General features: G+C 42.5%; 1 protein-coding gene across 3 annotated transcripts in view; it reads left to right on the top strand.

Moving 5' to 3' along the window:
* The window catches only part of LOC126213520 (zinc finger protein 436-like), a 189,674-nt gene that overhangs the window by 62,589 nt on the left and 110,906 nt on the right, over nt 1-16,179 (top strand). For 2 of the 3 annotated variants that reach the window (XM_049941353.1, XM_049941351.1), the window contains exons 3-4: nt 5,949-6,002; nt 9,253-9,324. In XM_049941353.1, coding sequence (XP_049797310.1) covers nt 5,949-6,002; nt 9,253-9,324 — 126 coding nt within the window. The remainder of the gene's footprint in view (nt 1-5,948; nt 6,003-9,252; nt 9,325-16,179) is intronic. The other variant, XM_049941352.1, reaches the window with a different exon arrangement.

Raw genomic sequence — 16,179 nt, 5'->3', positions numbered from 1 at the left:
AATGCTTTGGACTCTAACGTGCTGTGTTTGGTGGAATTCGAATTTATACTTTTGTAATATGAAAATATGGAGGCTCTCTCTCTCTCTCTCTCTCTCTCTCTCTCTCTCTCTCTCTCTCTCTCTCTCTCTAAAGTGCCGGCAAGTTCTACACCGGTATATAAAACCTTAACCATTCATAGAATTGATAAGTTTTACTGTTACCCTTAACACGGAAAAAGTGTATTTTCACTGGGAAAGAAGTGTATTTTTAATCGGGAAATCCAGGAAAAATCTGGGACTTTATTTTTCCTTGTCCACGTATACACCCAGTGATAATAATGTGACATGTTTAACTTTCCATTCCTCTGTCTACAAATGTTGTCTAGATGTATATTGAATAGAATGGGTGAAAGGCTACACCCTTGTCAACACCCTTGTCACACTCTTCCGTTGATCTCTATTGATCTGTCTCCTAATTCTCTGTATTTATTATAATTTCTTTGTGATGTTACAAATTCTTTATTATTTGTATTAAATGTCTCTAATATGCATGTTTTTCCGTGATGTTCCAAAGCTTGGATCCTTTCACTCTATCGAAAGTCTTTTCATATCTTCAAATGTGATGTGAGGGTCCAAGTTGTATTCTTGTCATTTTTCTATCTGCTGCACTAAAAGATCATCCCATTTGAAACTCATTTTATTCCTCCTTTATAAGTGCATAAGCTATCTTTCTCATTTTATTGTTAATTCTGTGTAGAGTTTGTAAGAAACATTTAGAAGGCTTATTGTTCTTTAGTTGCCACAGACTTTTCTCCTCCTTTTTTGTAGAGAAAACTTTTAACCTTTAACCCAAAGTAATTATTACTACAAATATTTGCCAATATAAATACCATGATGGAAGTTGCCCCTATCACAGCACAAAACAGGTGAATATGTCCGGGGCAGAGTTGGGGATGTAAAAGAAGGAAACTAGATTCTTGACCTATCTGGCAGCTTAAGAGACATATAAATCAAAACATCCCATCAAATTCTATGATTTTTAGGTTTTAGTATTGATACCCATGTCTGTAATATAATGTACCCATCCCCAAAAATGTTGTCCCCACAGAAAAACTTCTTTATCTGTTACACGTATGCTCTTCAGCCGTATCATCGTGTGTATTGTTTTCTGTGGCTGATGAATCTTCTGGATTTTGGGCACAGGACCAGTGACTCTAGTCAGTAAATAGGAATATGGAGGCGTGCCAACACCTTGCACTGGGAAAGGAGGGCTAACTCGTAAAAAAAAAAAAAAAAAAAAAAAAAAAAAAAAAAAAAAAAAAAAAAAAAAAAATGTGAATATGTTGGGATGTTCTGATTTAAATGCATTTGAAACTGCCAGATAAGTCAAAAGCTAGTTCCCTTCTTTTACCTCCCTAACTCTACTTCGGACATATTTGTCTTTCTTTGTGCTACGATAGGAGCAATTTTTATTCTGATTCCCAACTTTTACTCTACCATAATTTTGACATTTGACTGCCATAGCTTGGCAACCAATGTAGATTTTTGTTGACTCAGGCAATGACTGATCCGCTATAGCTATTTTTTATTGTCTCTCAAACCATGTTGCTTATATCGTGGCAGTGAATAATCTATAACAAAACGATAGAATTGCATTATTTACATGTACTTTTGTACCTCGTTACAAAAATTTGAACTGAGTCACAAAAGTTCAAAACATAGAAATAGTGCACATAAAAAAACGTGTTTTTGTTTATGTTGAAGCCAGATTTTGGAAAGTGAAAATTCAAATTTTATCATATTAATGCATTTTTTTTATTTGATTCACTTTAGACTGTGTCCACTTTATTCAGTTAGAAGACCGAGGTCAGATACACCAGTGGTCCGACTTTGAACCATCAACCTCACTCCAGTCGAGAGTTATTTAAATGTGGTGGATTATGTAAAATTTGAACAGTGCGCATACAAATGGTGTCATTAGCTGAGCATTAATTTCAGCCCAGTTAAAATCTTTTGTGAATGGAATTAATCAACTCGCACAATTTGTTTGGGTGCCAGCTCAGGTTTGTTGTTCAAACCTTGCTTAATATACTGTGACATAATTACAAACAGTGGAAAATCCAGGATGGAATCTAAAAATATTATGAAACGAAAATTGCTACTCACTGTATAGTTGAGGTGCTGAGTCACAGATAGCACAACAGAAAGACTGTCACAGATAACACGTTTGCAGTCTCAAGCAACTGAGGCCATAGTGCGAGCAGCAGCACCAGTGCATGATGGGAGTGGCGATTGGGTGCAGATAGGAGGGGGCTGAGGCAGGTAGGGGAGGGGGAGGGATAGTATAGTATGGTGGGTGGTGGACAGTAAGTGCCACAGGTCACACAGACAGCAGGGGATAGGTGGGGGGGGGGGCAGAAAAGGAGAGAAATAAAAAGACTTGGTGTGATGGTGGAATGATGGCTGTGTAGTGCTGGAATGGGAACAGGGAAGGGGCTGGATGGGTGAGGACACTAACAAAGGTTGAAGCCAGAAAGTTCCCATCTGTGCAATCCAGAAAAGCTGGTGTTGGTGGTAAGAGTCCATATGGCACAGGCTGTGAAGCAGTCATTGACATGAATGATGTCATGTTTGGCAGTGTGCTCAGCAACATCAGGGTCCACTTGTTTCTTGCCACAGTTGACTGTGGCCATTCATGCAGACAGACAGCGTGTCGGTTGTTACGCCCACATAGAATGCAGCACAGTGGTTGCAGCTTATTTTGTAGGCCATATGACTGGTTTCACACTGCCTCTGATGGGATAGGTGATGTTAGTGACCGGACTGGAGTAGGTGGTGGTAGGAGGATGTACTAGACAGGTCTTGCATCTAGGTCTATTACAGGGGTTTGAGCCACGAGGTAAGGGATTGGGAGCAGGGGTCGTGTAAGGACGGACGAGTATATTGTGTAGGTTCGGTGGACGGCGGAATACCACGGTAGGAGGGGTGGGAAGGATAGTGGGCAGTACATTTCTCATTTTAGGGCGAGATGGGAGGTAGCGGAACCCTGGCGGAGAAGGTAATAGACTTGCTCCAGTCCTGGGGGGATACTGAGTTACGAGGGGAATGCTCCTCTGTGGCGGGACTGTGGGACTTTGGGAGGTGATTTGGAGACTGGAAAGACAAGGCAGGGTAGATTTGTTTTTGTACAAGGATGGGAGGATAATTACGGTCAGTGAAGGCTTCAGTGAGACCCTCGGTATATTTTGAGAGGAACTGCTCGTCACCGGAGATGCGACGACCACGGGTGGCTAGGCTGTACGGAAGGGACTTCTCGGTACGGAATGGGTGGCAGCTGTCGAAGTGGAGGTATTGTTGGTGGTTAGTAGGTTTGATATGGGTGGAGGTACTGATGTAGCCATCTTTCAGGTGAAGGGCAACATCTAGGAAAGTGGCTTGTTGGGTTGAGTAGGACCAGGTGAAGCAAATGGGGGAGAAGATGAGGTTCTGGAGGAATGTGGATAGGGTGTCCTTACCCTTGATCCAGATTGTGGAGATGTCATCTGTGAATGTGAACCAGGTGAGAGGTTTAGGATTCTGGGTGTTTAGGAAGGACTCCTCTAATTGACCCACGAATGGGTTGACATAGGATGGTGCCATGCGGGGGTGGCCATAGCTGTACCCCATATTTGTTTGTAGGTAATGTCTTCAAAGATGAAGTAATTGTGGGTGAGGATATAGTTGGTCACGGCAACTAGGAAGGAGGTGGTCAGTTTGGAATCCGTCGAGCATTGGGAAAGGTAGCGTTCAGTAGCGGTAGGACCGTGGGGATTGAGGATGTTAGTGTTAAGGGGAGGTGTCATCAATAGTGACGAGCAGGGCACCCTGTTGTAAAGGGACACGAACTGTGGAGAGCTGGTGGAGAAAATGGTTGGTATCTTTTATATAGGAGGGTAGTTCCCGGGTAATAGGTTGAAGGTGTTGGTTTATGAGAGCAGAGATTCTCTCTGTGGGGGCACAGCAACAGGCCACAATGGGGCATCCTGGGTGGTTGGGTTTACAGACTTTATGAAGCATGTAGAAGATAGGAGTGCAGGGAGTGGAAAGGGTGAGCAGAGAGATGGACTCCGGGGAGAGGTTCTGGGATGGGCCTAAGATCTGAGGAGTGATGGGAGATCCTGCTGGATTTCTGGAATGGGGTCACTGTGGCAAGATTTGTACATGGCAGTATCTGACAGCTGGCAGAGTCCTTCTGCCAGGTAATCATTGCAGTTCAAAACAACAGTGGTGGAGTCTTTGTCCACAGATAGGATTATAAGGCTGGGATCAGTTTTTAGATGGTGGACTGCGGTTCTTTCTGTGGATGTAAGGTTAGTTTGCACGTTGGGGGATTTGGGTTCAACATTGGTCTTTGTTCGAGTCTGATGGGTAGGGTTGGTGACAAAACATTGTTTCCACTGTAGGGCCTGGGAGAAGGAGAGGAGGTCCTTCAGAAGTCCTGTGTGATTGAATTTGGGAGTGAGACAAAAGGTGAAGCCTTTGGAAAGGACTGATACTTCTGTGGGGCTGTGGCTTCTGGAGGAAAGGTTCAGTACCACCAAGGACTGGAGCAACTGAATTAGATTCTATGCCAGGGTTTGGACTACCTCTCATCGAGCCCTGAAATGAGAAATGTCCTGCTCACCCTTCCCCCAGTGGTATTCCTCCGTCCACCTAACTTACACAATATACTCGTCCATCCCTACACAACCCCTGCTCCCAATCCCTTACCCAATGGCTCATACCCCTGTAATAGGCCTAGGTCCAAGAACTGTTCCATACATCCTCCCACCACCACCTACTCCAGCCCGGTCACAATTATCACCTATCCCATCGAAGGCAGGGCTATCTTTCAAACAAGTCAGGTGGCCTACGAGCTAAGCTGCAACCACTGTGCTGCATTCTATGTGGGCGTAACATCCAACAAGCTGTCTGTCTGCATGAACGACCACAGTCAACTGTGGCAAGAAACAAGTGGACCCTGAAGTTGCTGAGCACACTGCCAAACATGACATCCTTCATGTCAATGACGGCTTCACAGCCTGTGCCACACAGACCTTTAACACCAACACCAGCTTTTGTGAATTGCACTGGTTGGAACTTTTCCTGCAATACATTCTGTGTTCCCATAACCCCCTGGCTTCAAACTTCGTTAGTCATTGTCTTCACCCATCCAGCTCCTTTTGTACATCTCTTCTTTTCTGCTACACCTCCTCCGCACGTCTTGCCTGCCGTCCGTCTAACCTGCAGTACTTCGCTGTCCGCCACTCCTACCCTTCTGTCCTTCCCCGTCCCCTCCCCACCCCCGCCTCCTACTATCTGCACCCAATCGGCACTCCCATCTTGCCCTGGTGCTGCTGCTCGCAGTGTCCTTCATTGCCTGAGACTACAGTCATGTGTGGGTGAGTTCATTTGTGTGTGTGTGGGGGGGGGGGGGTCTAGTTTTGACGAAGACCTTACCGGTCGAAATCTTTATCTGTGACAGTCATTTTGTTGTGCGTCTCAGCAGGTCTGCTATGCTGTGAGTAGCAACTTTCCTTTTCATAATATTGTAACATAACTACAGTAACCCAGATATTTTAATGGCTATACAAGTGGCCACTGGTCGGATCTGAAAAATGAGCCCCCAGCCCCCTAAAAGCTGTGATTCTGTACTCGGAGTTTTCATACATATTACTTACAGATCAATATCCATATCTGTGGAGGCTTCTAACAATATTAAATTGACCCCATGGAATGAGAAACTTATCCAGTTAATAATTTATGGTCATACACCTTAATATTTCTGGTCTCTGTGCCAACGTAAGTGTATTTGTTCATTGCTCGTTGTGACTCTTACATACTGTTGTCGGATCTGACCCATTAGCACGCAGAAAACAGTAATGTATTAAAGATTTTGTCCTGGCTACTTTGCTTAGATGGAAGAACAGTAATTTCTGTTTATGTTACAGGAGCAGAACTGTGTAAGAATGAACACTGAGCTACCTGCAAACGCGCGACAAAAGGTAGGAAGGCAACACGAGCGTGCTTGTTGCTTTGGTTACCCTTAGCAGAAGTATGTTTGTGTAAAAGTTTGCCATGTTTGTTGTTGTTATCCTTGTCTTTGATCTGAAGACAGGTTTGATGCAGCTGTCTCTGCAAGCATCCTCCCCCCTGTATAACTATTCTTCCTTCTGAACCTGCTTACTGTATTCATCCCTTTGTTGCCATCTACAGTTTTGTACCACACAGTTTCCTGCATTTCCAAACCGACAATTTAGTGATGCCTTAAGATGTGTCTTATCGATCGATCCTTTCTTTTCTCCAATTCTGCCGTAAACTAATTTTCAGTACCTCTTCATTAGTTTTGTGATGTACCCATCTAATCTTTAGCATTCTTCTATACCGCACTATTCTCTTCTTGTCTGAACTGCTTATCACTCGTGTTTCACACCTGTACGGGCTACTTTCCAGACAAATTCCTTCTCCAAAGGCGTCATAACACTTTGTTAACAAATTTCTGTTCATTGTACTCTCTATATTCTCATTGCTATGATCGTCGTCAGTTACTTTGCTGCTCAGATATCAAAACTTGTCTGCTTCTTGTAGTCCCTCATTTCCTAATGTAATTTACTCAGCGCTGCCAGTCGAATTTGCCGACTTTCCGTTACCCTCGTTTTGCTTTTGTCAGTTTTATCCCATAATGACTCTCAAAGACATGATCCATTCCATTCCTTCCATGTCCTTTACCCTGTGTGACAAAATTACAATGTCCTCAACAGACATCCCAAGCTTTTATTTCTTCTCTCTAAATTTTATTTCCTTTTCCACGTTTCTCCACAGGTTTCTGTTCTGCTTATTCAGTGTACAGATTGAATAACACCAGGAAAAGGCTACAATCGTGTCTCACTTCCTTCTCAACCACTGCTCCCTTTTTATGCCCTTTCACTTTTAGTCTCAACTGTAGTCTGGTTTCTGTACAAGTTGTAAGTAGATTAGATTAATACTTGTTCCATAGATCATGAATACGACACTTCGTAATGATGTGGAACGTGTCAGGTTAATAAAAGATGTTTGTACAAGATATTACATTACACAAAATATTGCATGACACTAATGTTTAAGTTGTTGTTGTTGTTGTTGTTGTTCCCCCCTTAATTTATATCTAAAAATTCAGCCAATGAGTAGAAGGAGTTGTCTTCTAGAAATTCTTTTAATTTATTTTTAAATGTTAGTTGGCTATCTGTCAGGCTTTTGATGCTGTTTGGTAGGTGACCAAAGACTTTGGTGGCAGCATAATTTACCCCTTTCTGTGCCAAAGTCAGATTTAACCCTGCATAGTGAAGATCATCCTTTCTCCTGGTCTTATAGCTATGCACACTGCTATTACTTTTGAACTGGGTTGGATTATTAACAACAAATTTCATAAGTGAATATGTTGTGCTTGGCAGGAGAGCCAACACCGTGTTACTAGAGCAAGCCGAAAGGCACGCGTTTTAGCTCACGCAGGCTGGCGTGAGGTCTGGAACAGGACAAGGAAATTAGAATTTAGAAAAAACGGACGTAGCTGGTGGAATACTTAACTTTAATCCATTAATGGTGAATGTTTTGACGGTACATTATTCACAGTATCAATAGTAACTGGTAATGGCGCCTTGCTAGGTCGTAGCAAATGACGTAGCTGAAGGCTATGCTAACTATCGTCTCGGCAAATGAGAGCGTATTTTGTCAGTGAACCATCGCTAGCAAAGTCGGCTGTACAACTGGGGCGAGTGCTAGGGAGTCTCTCTAGACCTGCCGTGTGGCGGCGCTCGGTCTGCAATCACTGACAGTGGCGACACGCGGGTCCGACGTATACTAACGGACCGCGGCCGATTTAAAGGCCACCACCTAGCAATTGTGGTGTCTGGCGGTGACACAACAGAATATATTATACTGTGAGGTTACTGTGAGGATCCCTAGATCCTTAAATAGATGTCTGCAGGATGACCGTGGGTGGGCTCCAGCAATTATTCTGATTACACGTTTTTGAGCGATGAATACTTTTCTACTTAACGATGAATTACCCCAGAATATGATGCCATACGAATGCAGTGAATGAAAGTAGGCATAGTAAGCTAATTTACTGAGATTCTTATCACCAAAATTTGCAATAACCCTAATAGCATACGTAGCTGAACTCATACGTTTCAGCAGACCATCAATGTGTTGCTTCCAGTTTAACCTCTCATCAATAGACACACCTAAAAATTTTGAAAATTCTACCTTAGCTACAGACTTCTGTTCAAAGTCTATATTTATTACTGGAGTTGTGCCATTTACTGTACGGAACTGTATATACTGTGTTTTATCAAAATTTAAAGAGAGTCCGTTTGCTGAGAACCACTTAATCATTTTGTGAAAAACATCATTTACAATTACATCACTTAGTTCTTGGTTTTTGGATGTTATTACTATACTTGTATCATCAACAAAAAGAACTAACTTTGTATCTTCATCGATGTGGAATGTATGTATATCAAGAACAGTAAAACACCTAAGACTGAACCCTGTGGGACCCCGTACTTGATAGGCCCCCAGTTTGAGGAATCAGCTGTTGTTTTAACATTACATGAACCACTTACTTCAACTTTCTGCATTCTACCAGTTAAGTATGAATTAAATTATTTGTGCACTGACCCCCTCAAATCATAATGATTTAGCTTATCTAAAAGAATTCCATGATTTACACACTCAAAGGCCTAACACTGTGCTTGCTGTATTTTAGCCCTGCTGCCATCAGAATTTTAAAGAGTTTTTTTCCAGCCTACAGTATTAAAAGCTTTCTCAGAATCTACAAATGCTATAAAAATAGATTGCCGTCCTTGAACCTGGGTTATGAGATAAAGTAAGGGGTCAGTATTAACTTGTGTGTTCCTACATTTCTCCCAAACTGAAACTCACCTTCCCCATGTTGTATTGTACAAGTCTTTCCCTTATACTGTAAATAATTTGTGTCCGTAATTTGCAACTGAAACTTATTAAAGTAATGTTCTGGTAATATCCATGCCTGTCAGTTATATGTGGAAGAAAGAGGCTTCATCTTCCAATTATAAAGGAGGTAGACTGCCTGGCCAGTGCTTGCTTTCGTGAAGGGACGTACCAAGTAGAGGAGAATGGGAGTAGTTTTTACAACATTTTTCAATGATTTTTGCACAAGAAAGTTTTAGAATTATTTTAATGTGAAATACATTATACATTATTATAGATTCACCTCACTTTTTTCCTCATGCTCAGCAATCAGGAATATCACTGACTGGACACAATTTCCAGCCATGCCCAATGGAACATGATTTTACAGTGGGTGGGGTAAGTTGTTACATATAATGTAGCCTTTTGCATATTGATAAAAATGTTATATTTTTGTAGTATTTATTGTTGTTTTTCTCTTACAAGTGATTAGATGTCAGTAGTATAGAAAAGTCTGTTTTGTTTTTACACATATATTTTCACATGAGAAATAAAAAAATTACAGAAGACAAAACATTACCTAACAACAATGACTAGCACCAAGCACATGTATGTTAAGTATGTAGATATTACCTAAAACATATGATACTTAAAATGAACAGTTACAGATATACTGTATAGTCAGTTAAGACAGTTAAAATGTAGACATTTGGGCATGAGATATACATAGTCTGAACAGGTGCATTAAAAGGGTAAACAAGAAGCTTTAACATAAACAGTTATATCCAGATCAGACAGCAAAGCATCGCTCTGCTGGAGATGCGGAGTGCGGCTCTGTGATGCCATCTGGGAATGATCTGCTGGGGCACTCATTTAGCTGTGGTCCGTGCTCTGATTCGGTGTTCCTCAGTTGCACTCTGGTGAGCTTTCCGTGCTCCATTTGAACAGCGTGTCTAGACTTCTACCGGTGCCTACTCTAAACTGTTTCGGGCAGTTCAATATTCGACGGGGTGGATCCATTTCTGGAGTTCTGTCTGCTGCTTGTGGGATAATGTCCATGTTCTTAATTTCTGTATTTTTGGCAACATGTTCAGTCCATTTGGTAGTAATGTCGTGGTTGTCTCCCAAATTGGTGGTTCTCCTGATAGGGCGACGAGACCTAAGACGATCTGGTGGAGTAGGGTGCGGGACTTAAATCCGGACAAATTTCAATTTGAATTTCGCGCCATATCGTAGATCTGCCAGAGGTCACGATTGGCTTTCTGGAAAGCCGTAGTCATCAAGTAGACAGTCAGAACCTCAAAATGGCAGAGATGTTACGGACAAGTGTGTAGTACAACCAAAGAACTGTGATTATCAGATGTCATTCTGCTGGGTGTTGACCCACTGCAAGAGTTTGAACCTTCAACCAAAGAACTGTGATTATCAGATGTCATTCTGCTGGGTGTTGACCCACTGCAAGAGTTTGAACCTTCAGGTACCCGAGATCAACTTTTTACTGTATTGTGGCCGAGTATAGTGCTTTGGAGAAGTCTGGGTGTCGTGTCCAGTTAGAGTGATATTGTGCCACCACATTTCTTTGAATACGGCAAACTGTCACGAAAGAAGTTTATTTGAAAGTTTTCACGAATGTTGTGAACCCGTGGGTGGTAATTGTGGCTTCTGGGAGATATGTCTTTCAATGGGACAGTGCACCGGCCGATACGAGCCATTTAGTCCAAAACTGGCTCTCGGATAATGTCGACATTTTCTGGTCGAAGGAGTTCTGGCACCCGAATAGCACGTATTTGAACCCCCTCGATTACTACGTTTCGAGCGATGTCGAAAGAGTTACAGATAAGACGGCTACCCTGATCTCACATCTCTGCACACCGCTATTGAAGCAGCATCGGTTAATACGGACAGCGCCGTTTTAAAGAATGCGTACGATCCCTTCGGTATGAGATTAGAGGTGGACATTGTGGCCGAAGGGGGCTACGTCGAGTGATGTTACTCTTGAAAGATACCACTACTTAAATGTAAAAGGATTTTCATTTGTATTTTCTTTTTAATAAATTTGCTTTTAAAAACTATTTCATTTGTCCAGATTTAAGTGTCGCACCTTGTGAAGTTTTGTGGATGGCTGGTAGTTTTCCTGGCCGATGCTGATAACTATTAACCACTCCTCTCGAGCCGTGGCTGTCCTGCGGAGTTGAGGTGGTGCGATATTGGCTAGGATCGGAAGCCACGCAGTGGGAGAGGATTTTAGTGTGCCCGACACGATGCTCATTGCTCGATTTAGCTGTACGTCGACTTTATAGGTATGGTGGCTCTTATACCGCACTGCAGTGCAGTATTCTGTGGTAGAATAGGTGAAGGCCAATGTAGCACTTCTCATCTACATCTACATCTACATGACTACACTGAAATTCACATTTAAGTGCTTGGCAGAGGGTTCAACGAACCACAATCATACTATCTCTCTACCATTCCACTCCCGAACAGCGCGCGGGAAAAACGAACACCTAAACCTTTCTGTTCGAGCTCTGATTTCTCTTATTTTATTTTGATGATCATTCCTACTATGTAGTTTGGACATTTTAATGATCGGCACTTGAAGACTTATCGTGAGGCCGACAGGCTTACACTGACTCTTAGGGGAAACTGTTTAACACTTTATGGCAAGAGGGCATTGGGCTGCCAAGTTGGTCTCTATTGACGAAACGGAGGTCTTTCTGCCACCTAGCCTAGTGGAAAGTTTGACTTTCTTTGGCATCATATAGTAGTTGCAGGTCGTTAGCTTCCGTCAATTTCACCACCGTCTCAGCATCTCTGTCGTTAGATGCATTTCCCCTGGAGGTATGACGGCCATCGAAGTTGTCTACGTATACAGCTCGCCCGTGTATATGGCAGGGTGAGGCACAGTGGTTATGTTGTGGTTGGGCCATCTTACTTTAGGAGACTTGTATAACAAAACAATGATTATGTTTTGGAGTTTTAAGATTTCCAGGCCATCTTGAGTACAAACCACAGGCTCTGCACAAAATTCAATCAGATTATCCTTTACGTAGATTGCCGAACTGCGTGTGCTAGACGAGGCATAGGTTGCTGTCTTGAAACCCGCCTGTCATTGAGTTCATTCGCATTATTTGTATGGAGTTCTCGAAGACAGATGGTGTCGGTGCACTCCTTCTCAGCAGTTTGTGCAATACAATTGTCCTTCGATCTAGACATCTCTTCGCAGTCCAATTGTAACACCCGGACTGAAGGTCCGATTATTTAAATCGAGTGGTTGTAAAGGGTGACCACCTTTCATGTGGTTCATTTCGGACGTCGAGCAGTGTTTGCGATTGTGCTTCTCGATGTGAGTAGCCTTTGTGTCAGTTACACCATTACCTAGGGTGTACCCGTAGGTGGTGGTCTACTCGCACACCCCACATTACTGGTAAGCTGACATTACTTCGTTTGCCACTACTTTCAGTATATGTACTAAGATGGTATCTGTTCTTTCGGACATGTCCGAAAGAACAGATACCATCTTAGTATATATATAGTTAAGGCTCACCGGCCACTTGACCATCTTCTTCTTCTGTGTGAATGCACAAACAGTGCCCGAACTCTTACGGGAATCGGCAACACACTGCGAGTAATGAGTATAATGGGCTGTGAATGTAGCGCTGGACAATATGTTGAGAATGTGGGTTTTGCAGGAGGCGTGCCAGAGATAAATCCCTGCAGTCGCGCTACCCTCTGTGTCCTCGGTGGCTCAGATGGATAGAGCGTCTGCCATGTAAGCAGGAGATCCCGGGTTCGAGTCCCGGTCGGGGCACACATTTTCATCTGTCTCCGTTGACGTATGTCAACGCCTGTAAGCAGCTAAGGGTGTTCATTTCATTATAATTTACTTCTTTCGGTGTTGTGTTGCTTTTTGTCTTCTTTTTGAAATTTCTCACATTGCCTTCACAAGGAAATGTGTTACAAGAAATGCATGTGACACGGGGTAGGTTATTACACTGTAACATCTAGCCTTGATGAAACCGTAACAAATTACCCCATATATCACCAGTTCATATTTAGTTACAGATAGGAATCATTTTTCAACTGTAAGGTAATTTTAAACATTTATCACTACCTCCAGTTAAGTCTTCCACTGGCTATGTCGCTATTAAAAAATACTCGGAGAAGAAAAATTACAGACAGACGGAGTAACAATGTTTTCCCTCACAGCCTGTCTGGTACTGATAGCCCACCCACCAGTGATGGTCTGGAGAACTGCACCGTCGGGAGCTACCATCTGCTACGGAGCCGTCCACGGCGTGCCGAAATTCACGTGTGCGGACCACCGGCGGGCTGAGGCCCGTGCTGTCTCGGCTTTGCTCCGTCCTTCGTGGAGGTAGCCAGAGGAGCGCGACATTTCACTTAGTATTCCGGTGTGGCTCGTTCCGGTCGGCGCGACTCTCTGAAGTTCGGTAGAATTTTGGGGCGGAGGTCGTTCACAGGTCAGGTGTCTGTTTGCAGAAAACAGGCAGTCTAGCTATCTACTGTTACGAGCCCTTCAAAATGAGTCGCAACGATAGAAGGGAAGGACGAGATTTTGCAATTTGCATAAGCATCGAGTGTTGCAGATTTGCTATGAAGCGACATTATAATATTGTGCAGAAATAATCTACAGATTTAGTTGGCAATGAAAGAGCAAAAATTACAATGATCAACAGATGGGATTCATTGTTCTCTACATGAAGGAGGACTTTGTGCTAAAATTTATGGCACGGAACATGTAAAGAAAGTGATGTTACGAATAGTAAAATTTCTAAAGTCACTCGCATTATTCTGCTATCACTTGCAACAGTTTTCAATAGAATGGAGTGAAGAGTGTGGAGGACTTACCAGTAAGTCTCCCCTGACCCACGGTTCTGGTTGACTTTTCTAAACATTGCATCTGTATTGGGCCATTCCTGACAGCTGAGGAAGCCATCTGTATGGGCAGAGTTGCAACTTTTCTGCTGCTGCCAGAAACACTTCACTATACAATGTTCTGCTTTACCAGTGGATTGCACCATGTTATTTTGCCTCTTCCAGCAGCATGCTGCAATTCTGTGCTGCTGGTAATCCAGTGTATACCAGCACTGCAGATATATACCTGCAGTCAGCAAACAAATAATTAATTATATAACCTCTTTTTTTTTTTTTTTTTTTTGAGGTGATAACTAAAACGCGGGACTACCCCTTGAAGCCCTGGTGCAACTCGGTTAGAAGATGATGGAAGCTTTAGAGTGTGAATTAAAGGTGAATTAAACAGGCACAGAAATTGACAGTGGGACAAAGAAGTTAAGAAGTGGACAAATAAAAAATAAAATAAAAAATTAATGTTCAGTGGGTAAGGAGCGGGGAATACAGTTAGAAAGAGAAGGGGAGAAAATAGGGGAATGGTGGGAAGATGACGAAAAAGTAATTTACTAATTAATGAAATTTTTCCATTGGGGAAAATAAACTATTGTTAACAGAGATTTATAGCAATTTTCTATGTAATTCATGGATTCATAACATAAATGGGAGTTTCTCATAGAGTTCTGGTTGTGTATGCATGAAGATCATATTTATGTGTTACAGACTGATCCCAGTTGACACGAAGAAGTTAGTGTCTGAAATATTTCGGGGGAAAAAAAAAAATAAATAAATTTGCTATTTTTAAGGGCGAACAAGTTTCCTTTCAAAAGCCTCGCTCTCTAGAATTTTTATGTCAGCCGGGCAACGTCACTTGAGCATCGAGGCAGTCGTCCCACTGACCCACTACGTTGAAGATAATCATTTCGTAAAACACCGTGTCGTGCTGCACACACCCGTCTAACAGGAATCTTCGACCCTTCGAGGCACTGAAGGCGTGTTAATCACTCGGGGAGAGACCGAGACTATAGGGCAGACGCTCAAGTGTCTCCCAATGGAGTCGGCGTGACTTCTGCAGAAGAGGCTGGCCTACCAGATTGACCGGCACCTCGTGTCGAATTGCGACCGGCACTTGAACTTCGTGCACCGTTCCGCATTAGTGGCTTTTGACACAAGTGCTGCCCCACACACACTCTTTGTTCTCTGACGGATATACGAATAAGCACACATTGATCGTGTTTGGATGCATTTGGTAATAATGTTGCCACAGTTTGCATTTCCAGACTTACCACACACACATCAGAAAGGCTCAAACGCTGCACTACTCCGTTGCTTACGTGTCGGTGCTCGTATACTGACTTTGGAGTCACGGTACATTGCGTGTATGCTGTAGCAACACCCTCAAATGTAAACTTTGTAATCACCTCTTATATTTTACCAAAAATTATAATTTAATATCATGTTACCAGTAATCTCAAACAGTAGCACTTGATATGTGTAATGTGAATCTGTAGTTAAATTTTTATCCAGACTGTGTGTGTGTGTGTACACATTAATCCATTGCTTTAAATTATTTGTATTGATATAATAAGGTCTTGTATGAGAAACAGGGTACCTGACTCAAGATTACGGTTTGTGAAAGATGGCTTCTGTGAGCAATCATCTCAATTCAAATAAAAGCTGGTTCTGACTGTCCACTAACAACATTAGCTACAGTGTATTTAATGTGGGGAAACAAAATCAAAAACTATAATCATTTGCCACAACAGATCAAGAAATATATTTTAAAAATGTATGGATGGAAGCATTAATTTTCAAGCAGTTTTTATTATTTTCCAATATGCACAAAATTTACTTAACAGAATCAAAGAAATTTCAGCCAGAGGGAATCGGTTAGGTATCGACAGAGCGGTTGCAGCTAGTTTTTGAATGTTGAGTTGGAACACAGCAAAATCAGGACACTGGCTGACCTCTTGCCTGTAGTTACATGTTGCACTCAGTTTTGGCAAAATCTGAAACGTATCTTGCTGTCGTAAAAATGTACCCAGAAAACTGATGCTGTGAAGTGTAGTTCCAACTGATTAGATTGAAAAAGAAATGGATTTCAAAAGTGGTTCATCCCACTTTATTTGCACTGTGCCGTAGTGTATGGGACGTTCCAGTTTAACAGTTTACACGTTATACAGGTAAAGGGCCGCACATCTGTACGCGCCCCCGGAGATGTAGTCGAGATTGGAAAGCAGTATCGGCTTGTAATTAATACACAGTGTTCAGGTTCAGAAAAAGAATCCGTACCAGTCTATTTGCTCATCGTGTTTACGTGGCGAGGTCTGTCAGGGGGGGCGAGAGAAGGTAACTCCGGTAACCTTGGACCCATCTCGAAGGAGAAGG

This window comes from Schistocerca nitens, chromosome 11 (genome assembly GCF_023898315.1).
Source record: "Schistocerca nitens isolate TAMUIC-IGC-003100 chromosome 11, iqSchNite1.1, whole genome shotgun sequence".
NCBI classification, from domain to species: Eukaryota; Metazoa; Arthropoda; class Insecta; order Orthoptera; family Acrididae; genus Schistocerca; species Schistocerca nitens.
The sequence above is the reverse complement of the archived record's forward strand: the minus strand, read 5'-3'. Positions and strand labels throughout refer to the sequence as shown.